General features: G+C 51.8%; 1 protein-coding gene across 1 annotated transcript in view; it reads left to right on the top strand.

Moving 5' to 3' along the window:
- The window catches only part of REC8 (REC8 meiotic recombination protein), a 144,971-nt gene that overhangs the window by 41,960 nt on the left and 89,356 nt on the right, over nucleotides 1-13,655 (top strand). The window contains exon 7 of the mRNA XM_075340722.1: nucleotides 455-528. Within this exon, the coding sequence (XP_075196837.1) occupies nucleotides 455-528 (74 nt within the window). The remainder of the gene's footprint in view (nucleotides 1-454; nucleotides 529-13,655) is intronic.

Genomic DNA, 13,655 nt, shown 5'->3' with positions numbered 1-13,655 from the left:
TTCTCTTTAACACTAGAAGTCCCAGAGAGGGGTCATTTAATATTTCTACCTTTGGAACCCAGAGACAGGTCGGATGACCTGAAGGATTTTAGCTAACTTCCTATAATCACCGTCTTTTGTTCTGTAATTAAGGCCATTACGGTCGCACCACAGGAGGTTGTTGTTTTCCATTGAGTTTAGCCATTTAGTTTCTGGTTAGTTCTATTCAGTTTATTGTATGTCATTTGACCCTCTTTCGGGACTTCAGGGGGGAGCTCGAAATTTCTGGGACTTCTAGTGTTAAGGGCACTTCATTAATGATATGTACTAGGACTGGAGTAAAACAGAGACAGGTAAAATAGAAGCTTCAAATGCTAACTAATCTGAGTGTTAATTGAAAATAATTTAGAATTCTACTATGTTAGGTAATTTATTTAAAAAAAAAAAATCATGTCCTCATTTATTTGATTTCTAGAGCCTTCTCACATGACCTCTCCAGAGTTTATAACAATGAAAGAAGTGGAGCCTGCTCTTCTGCCATCAGTAGAGGTGACTGAAGTGAACATGAACAATTAGATATATGATTATTATTTCACTAGAAGGTGGCCCGATTCTAACGCATCGGGTATTCTAGAATTTATTGTGTAGTTAATGTATGATTTTTGTTATATATATATAGATGTTGTTGTGTGTAGTTGCCAAGTGTTTGTGTAGGGCTGTAAATGTTCTGGGTGTTGTCTGGGTGTGGGGGGGGGGGTGTGAGAGCGGTGTTGTTTGTGTGTTGCATTGTGTGTGTTGCGTTGTTTGTGGAGCGCTGTGTGTCTGCAGCATAGTGTGTGTGTGGTGATGTGTGTGTTGCGCGGTTTGTGTGGGTGTGGGGTGCGTGGGTGTGTTTTGGGGGGAGGTATGTTTTGTGCAATGTGTGTGTGTTGCGCGGTATGTGCGTATATTTGTGTATGCTGCGGTGTTTGTGTGTTGGGTGTTGTGTGTTGTGTGTGTGCGGCGTTGTCTGTGTTTGTGGGTGTCTGTGTAGGGCGGTGTTTGTGGTTCCCAGTGTGCGTGTGGTGTGTTGTGCGGTGCGCGTGTGGTGGTGTGTGTGTGTTTTGGGGGGAGGTGTGCACCCCCATCGTGCTCCATCCCCATGCTGCGCACTCCCCATCGTGCTCCATCCCCCATGCTGCGCACTCCCCATCGTGCTCCATCCCCCATGCTGCGCATTCCCCATCGTGCTCCATCCCTCATGCTGCGCACTCCCATCGTGCTCCATCCCCAATGCTGCGCACCCCAATCGTGCTCCATCCCCATGCTGCGCACTCCCCATCGTGCTCCATCCCCCATACTGCGCACTCCACATCGTGCTCCATCCCCCATGCTGCGCATTCCCCATCGTGCTCCATCCCTCATGCTGCGCACCCCCATCGTGCTCCATCCCCCATGCTGCGCACCCCAATCGTGCTCCATCCCCATGCTGCGCACTCCCTATCGTGCTCCATCCCCCATACTGCGCACTCCACATCGTGCTCCATCCCCCATGCTGCGCACCCCCCATCGTGCTCTATCCCCCATGCTGCGCACCCCCCATCGTGCTCCATACCCCATGCTGCGCACCCCCCATCGTGCTCCATACCCCATGCTGCGCACCCCCATCGTGCTCCATACCCCATGCTGCGCACCCCCCATCGTGCTCCATCCCCCATGCTGCGCACCCCCATCGTGCTCCATCCCCCATGCTGCCCACCCCCCATCGTGCTCCATCCCCCATGCTGCACACTCCCCATCGTGCTACATCCCCCATGCTGCGCACCCCCCATCATGCTACATCTCCCATGCTGCGCACCCCCATCGTGCTCCATCCCCCATGCTGCGCACTCCCCATCGTGCTCCATCCCTCATGCTGCGCACTCCCCATCGTGCTCCATCCCCCATGCTGCGCTCCCCCCATCGTGCTCCATCCCCCATGCTGCGCACCCCCCATCGTGTTCCATCCCCCATGCTGCGCACCCCCCATCGTGCTCCATCCCCCATGCTGCGCACTCCCCATCGTGCTCCATCCCCCATGCTGCGCACCCCCATCGTGCTCCATCCCCCATGCTGCGCACTCCCCATCGTGCTCCATCCCCCATGCTGCGCACTCCCCATCGTGCTCCATCCTCCATGCTGCGCACTCCCCATCGTGCTCCATCCCCCATGCTGCGCACTCCACATCGTGCTACATCCCCCATGCTGCGCACTCCCCATCGTGCTCCATCTCCCATGCTGCGCACTCCCCATCGTGCTCCATCCTCCTTGCTGCGCACTCCCCATCGTGCTCCATCCCCCATGCTGCGCACCCCCCATCGTGCTCCATCCCCCATGCTGTGCACTCCCCATTGTGCTCCATCCCCCATGCTGCGCACCCCCCATCGTGCTACATCCCCCATGCTGCGCACCCCATCGTGCTCCATCCCCAATGCTGCGCACCCCCATCGTGCTCCATCCCCCATGCTGCGCACCCCAATCGTGCTCCATCCCCATGCTGCGCACTCCCCATCGTGCTCCATCCCCCATACTGCGCACTCCACATCGTGCTCCATCCCCCATGCTGTGCACCCCCCATCGTGCTCCATCCCCCATGCTGTGCACCCCCCATCGTGCTCCATCCCCTATGCTGTGCACCCCCATCGTGCTCCATCCCCTATGCTGTGCACCCCCCATCGTGCTCCATCCCCAATGCTGCGCACCCCCATCGTGCTCCATCCCCCATGCTGCGCACCCCCATCGTGCTCCATCCCCCATGCTGCGCACCCCAATCGTGCTCCATCCCCATGCTGCGCACTCCCCATCGTGCTCCATCCCCCATACTGCGCACTCCACATCGTGCTCCATCCCCCATGCTGTGCACCCCCCATCGTGCTCCATCCCCTATGCTGCTCACCCCCCATCGTGCTCCATCCCCCATGCTGCGCACCCCCCATCGTGCTCCATACCCCATGCTGCGCACCCCCCATCGTGCTCCATCCCCCATGCTGCGCACTCCCCATCGTGCTCCATCCCCAATGCTGCGCACCCCCCATCGTGCTCCATCCCCCATGCTGCGCACCCCATCGTGCTCCATCCCCAATGCTGCGCACCCCCATCGTGCTCCATCCCCCATGCTGCGCACCCCCCATCATGCTCCATCCCCCATACTGCGCACTCCACATCGTGCTCCATCCCCCATGCTGTGCACCCCCCATCGTGCTCCATCCCCTATGCTGCTCACCCCCCATCGTGCTCCATCCCCCATGCTGCGCACCCCCCATCGTGCTCCATCCCCCATGCTGCGCACCCCCCATCGTGCTCCATCCCCCATGCTGCGCACTCCCCATTGTGCTCCATCCCCCATGCTGCGCACCCCCCATCGTGCTACATCCCCCATGCTGCGCACCCCATCGTGCTCCATCCCCAATGCTGCGCACCCCCATCGTGCTCCATCCCCCATGCTGCGCACCCCCCATCGTGCTCCATCCCCCATGCTGCACACTCCCCATCGTGCTCCATCCCCCATGCTGCGCACCCCCATCGTGCTCCATCCCCCATGCTGCGCACTCCCCATCGTGCTCCATCCCCCATGCTGCGCACTCCCCATCGTGCTCCATCCTCCATGCTGCGCACTCCCCATCGTGCTCCATCTCCCATGCTGCGCACTCCCCATCGTGCTCCATCTCCCATGCTGCGCACCCCCCATCGTGCTCCATCCCCCATGCTGCACACTCCCCATTGTGCTCCATCCCCCATGCTGCGCACCCCCCATCGTGCTACATCCCCCATGCTGCGCACCCCATCGTGCTCCATCCCCGCATGCTATAATAGTTCTCCTATTATACTCAGAGAGTAGTATAATAGGATGACTATAATAGGAGGAGTAGTCCTGGGGGGAGAGGAGTATAATGCCGGCTCCCTGCACATGTGTACCGGGAGCCGGTGTACGCTGGTAACTATGATACACATCGGGTAACTAAGGGACCTTAGTTACCCGATGTGTATAATGGTTACCAGCGTTCACCGGCTCCGTCACGATCCCAGCATCGCAAGGTTATGTCTGCCGCTGCTGGGATCGTGACGGAGCCGGTGTATGCTGGTAACTATGATACACATCGGGTAACTAAGGGACCTTAGTTACCCGATGTGTATAATGGTTACCAGCGTTCACCGGCTCCGTCACGATCCCAGCATCGCAAGGTTATGTCTGGCGCTGCTGGGATCGTGACGGAGCCAGTGTACACTGGTAACTATGATACACATCGGGTAACTAAGGGACCTTAGTTACCCGATGTGTATAATGGTTACCAGCGTTCACCGGCTCCGTCACGATCCCAGCAGCGCAAGGTTATGTCTGGCGATGTGTGCGGAGGGCCGGAGCGAGCGGCCAATCCATGCGGAGGGCGGGGCCAGGCCGAGGCGAGCGACCAATCCGTGGGGGGGGTGGGGCCAGGCCGAGCGAGCGGCCAATCAGACGGTTGTCACTGTAATGACACTCACCGTGACACAATTTTGGAGCAAGACAAACAGACAGACAGAATAAGGCAATTATATATATAGATTGACTTTTATTGGGTGCTTCATTTGGGGCATAAGAACCGTGTATAGTTGCTGTAGCCTGCAAGAGGCTGACACTAAAATAAAAATAGTACAAAAAGTGATAACATCAGGTTAGCTTAGTGTCATGTATGAGGTAGACTCAGATCTTGGATCCCCATGTCTGGATCTACCTAATTGTTATTAATTTCCATTTCATTCTCTAGTCTCGGAAACAGAGCAGGATAAGCTACTGTGTCACACCGCTCCAGATAGTGTGAAACCTTTAGCACTGCTCCCTCTGTGTCCCCTGTATTTTGTCCAGCAAGGCCAGAACACCGGCTTTGCAGATTTTTAATCAGTTGTTGCCTCTGCTTCTTCCTGTTCACTCTTCAAAGCATGGCATATAGCATGGAATAAAGATAGGAAGCATCCATCATTACAGACTTGAAAGGGTGGTTCACCCATATTTTTTATTTTCTAGATCGATATTATATTGAGAAGCAATGTTTCTCTCAAATAGCTTATGTTGGCAATAGTGCCTGTGAGAGGCCCCTATTGCAGACCGCTGTTCCCCGCTCTGGTGACGTCAGGTCAAGTTCCAGGCATGTCACATCCCTGCAGCTGGCCCCAGTCTTCCTGATTCACCAAGCTGTGGGCGATGTTTCACCGTTGGTCACAGCTCAGCGTGTCTCCTGCATGCAGCGCTTTGCTGTGAGGGAGCTGGGAGCTGATGGGCTGTGAAGAGCAGTGAAACACCGCCCACAGCCCATCACTCACGGACACTGTGGCCGGCCACGGTGTCAGGAACTGTGACGTCACCGGATCCCCGAGGTCACGGAGGCTGGGGGTCACGGAGCGAGGAACAGCTGTCTGCAATAGTGCCTCTCACAGGCACTATTGCCAACATAAGGTATTTGAGAGAAACATTGTTTCTCGATATAATATCGATCTAGACAATAAAAAATATGGGTGAACCGCGCCTTTTAAGGACTGGCAGATATGGCCTCAATTCCACATTCCCTGCTCTCCATTTTCTCCTCTGTCTTTTCATAATATGTATACACATCACAGGCCTTCTTTGCTGGCTTCGCTCCCTTTTCCTCTTTAGGCCTATCAGCAGCACATGTTTCCGTTGTTCTCTTTTCTTCACTCCACCCATATATTTCATCTAAGTTATGTTCCCCACTCCCTCTTCTTTTATCTTTTTGTCAATGCTGCTGAGGATTAGAGCTTGCAGTGCCTGACTGCTGACTTGCACGTTCTAAGTCTGGTAAAGTGAGTCCTCAGCCAGTATACAGCAGTTTGTTCATCTCAGCATCTGGTGTCTAATGGCTTTTGAGGCCCTGGTAGTACCGCCTTGACTGAGGGACTGATAATTCCCTTCCCATCATTCCAGGTTTCCCCTTGCTGGTGTCGCGCCCAGGGAAGGGGGTCCTCGATCCCGGGCAGTTGCAAATGGGAATGTCACTCTGGTGGCAGTTGTCCAGTCCTGTGCCCTGGGGCTTCTTTTGTAAAAAGGGGGTATTTACAGTGAGGATGAAAGTTAGAGTCCGTGACGCCACCTGCAAGTTGCTGTTAAAGGTGTAGAATGTAGGTACTCACAGAGCTGGTGGTGGTAGCAGCAATGATGTTAGGCCCTCCGCATGTAGGGCCGTGCCTGGGGGTTGTGAGGGGCAATAACGGAGACCACACCAGGTTGTCTTGAACAGTCTCTACTCACTCAGAGCCTTGGATTACTGGTTCAGGTCCCTTGGAGTATCAGTGCCAATGTAGTGACCCAGGTTGCTCTGTCCCCGGCACTCTCTGTTGGTTGGGTCCCCGTAGTGTGGAGCGTTTGGGGCCCGACTGTCCCTTTTGGGGGTACAGTCTCCTTCTCCATACGGCAGGCAGTGCGGACCCTGTGGGGAAGTAAGTGTCCGAACCCCGATCTTAGTTTACTGCTGATGCCCCCGTACTATTTGGTTCGTTGAAGTCCATGAAGGTGTCCTCACCGTGCAGGTGATTATTAAGCCATGTAGAACTGGCGCCTGATCTAGGGCCCTGTGCCCTGTGAATGCTCCGGTCCCAGCGGTATCTATCCGTATCTGCCCTGGCGACCTCTCTCCAATGCCCCCGGGTCACTGTTACACAGATCCAGCTCAGACATGTCCGCAGACCTCACTATCTGCCACTGTTCTCTTCGTCCCCTCCCACCAGGCTGGCTAATCCCGGGACTCGTTCATACCTCTATGCCCAGTGTGGAGAACTAAGATTTTGGTTATTCTTTGGTGGTATCGGCACTGGTACTCTAGGTCCCAGGGGGTAGGATCTGCGTCAACTAGAGGATGCAGTTCCTTGTAGTGCATCGGCACTGATACTCTAGTTCCCAGGGGGTAGGTTCTGCATCCCCAAGAGGATGCAGTTCCTTGTAGTAGTGCCCTGGCTGGCTCAGGGGCGCTACACTGGCACCTATTATAATGTCTTTTGCTCTTTTCTTCTCCCTCTCCTGTCATGTCTCATTTTAGAGAAGAGCGCTTTCACCAGCCAGGCTGTCCAACCTAAGTTACCCCTTTTGGAGCAGTCCACTGGTTATGCCTGCCCTCCACTTCTACCATAGATTGCTAAGGAGCTCCCTCACTCAAGAAGATGGTGCATCCCTTCTGAATAGGTTATTGTCTTGTGTGTACGTTAACAGAGCTATCATGTGTTCTAGAGTCATTGGTTACCATTATGGAGCGCTTTCCATGACTGCCCCTGGTACATTGACCACTTCCCAGGATGCCAGACGCACCGATCCCAGTTTGATGAGGTGTTAACCAGATAATGAAAATCCCAAGATGGACATTTCCAGATACCTAAAAGTCTGGATATTTTTTATCCGACTCAACTTATCTCCTTTACAAATGGACTTCTTCCCTGAAGGTTGACCCTCCCGTTTCTTGCTGTCGCAATGTCCACTAACGACCTGATGGATATACTAAGCGATTTTTTGGCTAAGCCCACTATTGAGGCAGCTGTCATGACCTTGTGTCTCGTCTGGCTTTGTGTGTGGTCTTTGCAACTACTTGGGTATCTAAAGCAGTTTAAACCTGATCCAAGCAACCTTTTTGGTGTTTCAGCCTGAGAACTTTCTAACTTTCTGACCTAGCAAGTCAGATTACACCTGCAAGCAAATACCTCTGATATCAATGATTGAGGGCCGCCAGATGCTCTTCTCATGCTTCTAGCAACATTGTGGCTATCTGAAGAGTCATTTGGTTCAATGCTTTGAGTGCTGTCTCAGCCTCTAAGAAATCCCTTGCAGGCTTACTTTTGTTGTTTTTTCTCTTAGGGACCATGCTAAATGAAATTATCTGTGACGGTACTGGAAGGAAACACATCTTACTTTCACAATTAGGATCTAAATGCTCTAATCAAGGCCACATCACACTCTAGTTTTGGTCTTTTTGCCAATTTTGCTCAAACCGTCAAGAGATGACGCCTGCACCTCAAGCAGAGAGAAAACTGTCTTTCAGGCTCATGCCATCCTGGCACCTCCACAGCCAAACTGACTGGTTTACGAAGTCCAGAACCAACAAGTCATCTACTGCATGATGGGGCAGTCATCTTCTAGTCTTCTCGAACATATTGGCTTTCTGCAGCCTATGACATTTGAATCAAAGAGGTATTCTCATATGAATACGAGATAGGTTTTTCTATTGACCATCACCCTCTCTCTCAATAGTTTCCAGTTTCTCTCAGGCTATTTTTTCTCTGCTTCACTCATGGCTTATTGTAGCCATATCTCTTCAGGAAAGATTCACGTTTTTATTTTAAAGGGAACCTGTCACCAGTTTTTTGACTATTAAGCCAAAAGTGTCACCTTCTGCAGCTCCTGGGCTGCATCCTATGAAGGTGCACCTTGTTGCTGTCCCCACTTGCAGACCGCAAAAAGAACTTTATAAAATCTCACCGTTTTGTATGCTAATGAGCTGTGTTGGCCAGATGGGCGGGCTCTATTTCGGCTCCTGTCCCTCCTTCTGGCCTTGCTCGCCGTCCTCCTGTCATGATTGACACGCCGCCGTCATCATGCACTCCGCTGGCCAAGTCTCGCGCAGTCTCAGATGCATCACCGGCGTGCGAGGGAAACTGTTTTCTTCTCGACCCGCGATAGGGGCAGAGCAAACTGAGCCTGCCCCTTCATAGAATGCAGCCCAGGAGCTGCAGAAGGTGACACTTTTGGTTTAATAGTAAAAAAACTGGTGACAGGTTCCCTTTAAACTCGACTATAGTCCCCAAGAAATCTTCGTCTGTCAGGCCAATCTTGGAGCTAAAGTTTCAACAAACATGTTCGACTGTGGCAGCTCAGGATGGAGTTCCTGTGCTCTAAGATAGGTTTCATCTTCATTGGACCTCCTGAACGCCTATCTTCACATCCCCACTCACCAGATGTTCTTTCACTTTGTAATTCACAACTCTCATTTTCAGTTTACCGCTTGGCATGGTCCTTCTCCATGCCAAGGTGTCATGATCATCCCCTATCTATACGACATCCTCAATGAGGCTCTTTCATGGTTCAACAAATTGTAGTGTCTGCAGATAACCATAGACACACTTCACTTCAGATGGATCATTAACAGAACTAATGCGGGCGTCACACGAGACGATATATCGTGCGATATGTCGGCGGGGTCACGTCGTTAGTGACGCAAATCCGGCATCGTTTGATATATCGTAGCATGTGACAGCTACGAGCGATGGTGAACGAGCAAAAATACTCACCTTATCGTTGCTCGTTGACACGTCGCTCATTTTCAAAAAGTCGTTTCTTCTTCTCTGCGCCGGTTGTTCATCGTACCCAGGGTAGCACACATCGCTCCGTGTGACACCCCAGGAATGATGAACACAGCTTACATGCGTCCCGCCGGCAATGTGGACGGAAGGAGGTGGGCGGAATGTTTACGTCCCGCTCATCTCCGCTTCTATTGTCCGGCCGCTGTGTGACGTCGCTGTGACGCCGAACGTCCCACCCCCTTCAGGAAGAGGATGTTCGCCGCCCACAGCAACGTCGCTCAGCAGGTTAGTGTGTGTGACGGGGGTTTAACGACTTTGTGCGCCACGGGCAACTAATTGCCCGTGACGCACAAACGACGGGGGCGGGTACGATCGCTCGTGCGATCGCACGATAGATCGTATCGTGTGACTCCCACATAAGTCCTCTCTAATCCTATCCCAGCACCTCCTTTTACTAAAAAGTATTTTTGACAGCTGCGGTCAGGGTTTTCATTTTGGATAACAAGAATAAGACCCACCTTACCATTGTCCAAACTCTGAGGCACTTTTCCTAATTTCATCTCCACTGTTATGTGAGGAGACTACGCAGAATGATAGTATCTATAGAAGGCATTTTCTTTGTCCAATTTCACACTTGGCCCCTATTTCTGGGTTATGCCAGCTTTCTGAATTGGGGATTAGTTTTCATCAGTTCAGGTACTCTGAAGTCCGCCTGCCTAGCAACATTCTGGAGTCAGTGCCTTTTGACTATTGACAGGACAATCTGGCATGTCTTCCAACATGCATTCAGACAACATCACTATAGAATACACAAAAATTCACGGCACAACATGCTGCTGACTAGCCATGGTGAAAGTTTCTCAGCTACTCTACTGGGAAGGAGTCCCAGTAATTTCAGCAGTACACGCTCCTATTTCATTCGCAGGAAACTGTCTACAAGAGATTGGCCTATTAATAGGGCTGGGTGGACCCGGACTGAAAAAGTCCGGATCTACACGCTTTCAAAGTTGCCCGTGTGCCAGACCCCGGCCTGGGATTCCGGCTGTTTGATCCGGATCTCGTAAAATTAAAAAAAATAAAGGAGAAATAAAGAAAACAAGAATAAAACGAGCACTTCATACTTACCAAGGCTCCGGCCTGGCTATATGATGCTTCTGTGATGCCCTGGCGCCGCCAGGTGGTCACACAAAATAGACCCCCGCACAACACCTTCCCTCACGGGGTTAAACCTTGCCAACCAAACCCTAGTCACCCCCCCCAGGGTAGGAAAGGCACACCAGTGGGCGGGACCAGGCAGATGGAGAACGCCCACCTAGGGGTCTGGAGAACCCGGGGCGGGAAAAGAGTCAGTTAAGATTCAGCTTGAGTTGAGTTGCAGTTGAGTTGAGTCTGAGTTGACAGTGGAGCAGGAGGTGAAGCTCAAGTTCAGAAAGGAGAGGCGCCGGGTTGGAGCCCCGGTGTATTGGCTAGGTGGCAGACGGTGGTCTGTGTCTGTCAGGAGACGGGAAGACGGCAGCCGGAGATCCGAGGTGGACCGGGGCAGGGTTAGAACCCGCCGGTACCGACACCGGAGATCTGACCTGGAAACCGTGCACAGAGGGGGTACTTGGACCCTGAAGCCAGGACTGGAACCAACGACCTAGCTAATTAACCAATTGAGGGCAGGATTACAGGTCCTGTCCCAACCAAAGTCCCAAAAGCAGACAACCACCCACAGAGAGGGATAGGGCATCCGCCAGGGCCCGGTAGATCCCATGGGTCAGCGTCAGCGGGCACGGCTCCCAACAGAAGTACCGGGAGCGGACTCCCGTGTTCCACACCGGGAAGTCCAGCACATCACAACACAGTGCAGAGGAAAGTGACACAGGCCATCACTCCGGGTGAGAGACCAGAGTACACCCGGCCGCGGCGGCCGGCTACCAGCACCTTGGTTAACCATTGGAGTTGCCTGATTTATTTAATCGTGAGTAAACTGAAACTCTCTGGTCTGACCAGGCGCGCCAGCCCCTGCCATCACCGTCCACTGCACCGAGTCACCGGCCCCGGGGCAACCATCCCTACCCACGGAGGGGTTAACAACCAGCTGCCATCCCATCGCCCCCGGGTGACGCACAACCGCAGCGGTGGTGCCACACTTCACCACACACCGTGGGTGGTGTCACAGACTGACTACGGCAAATCCCGTACAAATACGTCCCCTTTCATTCGGAGTGTCCGTGTGACCCCCGGGTCCGGAGAACCCCTCAAGCCACACTGCGGATCTGGATCCAAGCAGCCCGGCTGTTACTGACGTAGGGGCGGCACACTTCCACGCTGCTGTACGCTGCTCCCATGCTGCTGTGTGCTGCATCCTTCCTGTGCCACTCATTTCATATGCACGGCTTTCCCCGCCCACCAGCTGGTCTGGTGTCTGTGATTGGTTGCAGTCAGACGTACCCCCAGCCTGTGTGACGCGTCTCCCTGCATCCAGTCACTGCTGATCATGGCTCATTCATTCTGCTCTCACAGTGGGCAGCCATGCTCCTCTATGGCCGCTCACTGTGATATTCAGATGTAGCAGAGCTGGAATCGTCGTGGGACCTCATGTGGATTACGTTGGACCTACAGGGGTGTGTTGAGGTGAATAAAGTGGTGACAGAGGGTGGCTTTTTTGTAATTTAATTACAAATAAAGGATTTTTTCAGTGTCTGTTTATTTGCTTTTAATTGCAGATTAGTGATGCAGGTGTCTCATAGATGCCTGTGCCATCACTAATCTAGGGTTTAGTGGCAGCTGTGGGCTGTTATTAACCCCTCATTACCCCGATTGCTAACGCACCAAGGCAACAGGAAGAGCGAGGTAAAGTTCCGGGATTGTCACATCTAATGGCTGCGACAATTCCGGGCAGCTGAAGGCTGATATTTGTAGGCTGGACCTCCCCAGTCTGAGAATACAGCCCTAGCTGTCAGCTTTATCTTGGCTGAGTATCAAAATTGGGGAGACCACACATCGGTTTTTTTTTTTAGATCATTTATTTAAATAAAAAAAAAAAATGCATCCGCTTCTTCTTAGGCCAGAGTCATACTTGCGAGGGACTTGCACGAGTCTCGCATCACATCACCCAGTACGGCCGCACACACTATCCTGACAGGAGCGGGTCAGCTGAATGTAGTTGTATGCAGCTGTACGCTCATGTCTGGAGAGTGCCAGGCCGTGCCGGGTGATGCGATGTGAATGTCGCGCAAGTGTGAATCCGGCGCTCACAAGAAGGCCTCGGTTCCACTTGCGTTTTGCACGGACAAGTAGAATCCAATAAAAATTAGATTGCTCTCACTCTAGTGAAAAACTATGGGGCAATGTCCATCTGCGATTGATTTCTCATGCCACAGCGGCATGCGGAATGAATCGCAACAAGCTGCATTTGGCAGCGATTCTCGGCTCACGCATCCAATACAAGTTTATGGGAGTGTGTGAAACGTTGCACATTGCATGTAATCCAAGTGCAGTGCTATATACAGTGTGTCCACCCATATCCTGTCCACTGCAATTAAGTTGAGAATGGCGGCAGTTATAGGCATAGAAGTGGTATCTATAGTAAAGTAGCTATGCGCTTTGCAATGAAACCACCTTTTGGAAAACAACGGAGTTAGCATTTTTATTTCAAAGGGAACGAGATAGAGAAAAAAAGTGAATTACAAAGTTGTAGGACATCATCAATTCAATACAAATCGACACCTTGCATACAGAAATGCTATGATTAGAATGTGTAAAACTCACAAGGCTGCGGACGTGAAGCGATACCTCATGGAGACCTTCGTCCTGGTGGCTCCATATTGGTTCATACATCGTGGTTTGCCTTATGGAGCCCTCTTGGTCAGTCAATCGAATTGATAGCAGCCATAAGATTCTTGTCAGCATGTGACTGCTTGTATGTAAATCACATACTTGAAGTCAGTTGACCAACCACTTACACGGGTAATACAAGGAAATTGTGACAGTGTGCGCAGAGTTTTTTTTCATTTCAGTTTGGACAACTCCTTATAGATTTTTGTTTTAACAAATATATAACATTAACTCTAGGAATTACAGCAATTTTTTTTACATAGTCCTGAAGTCAGCAATCATCAACACTCCAACATTTGTGATACTATAACTCCCAACATGCTGACCCCTGATATAGTTCCTCCATTTTCACATGTACAACAGTGGAAAATTAACATATAAACTGTTTTATGGTCTGATGTTTCTTGCTAGCTCATTACTTAATGAGAAGCCAACGACATAAAAACTTAAAGGTTAATTCCAAGTGTTGGATTTGTTTGTTAGCTGTTAATAGAAAATCTCACTGTGCAGTCCAAAGGGTTGACAATGCAACATCTAGCCATCTAGCCGTAAAACGTTTTGGG

The sequence above is a fragment of the Anomaloglossus baeobatrachus genome, chromosome 1 (genome assembly GCF_048569485.1).
Source record: "Anomaloglossus baeobatrachus isolate aAnoBae1 chromosome 1, aAnoBae1.hap1, whole genome shotgun sequence".
Classification (NCBI taxonomy): Eukaryota; Metazoa; Chordata; class Amphibia; order Anura; family Aromobatidae; genus Anomaloglossus; species Anomaloglossus baeobatrachus.
This window is presented reverse-complemented; position numbering and strand designations above follow the sequence as displayed.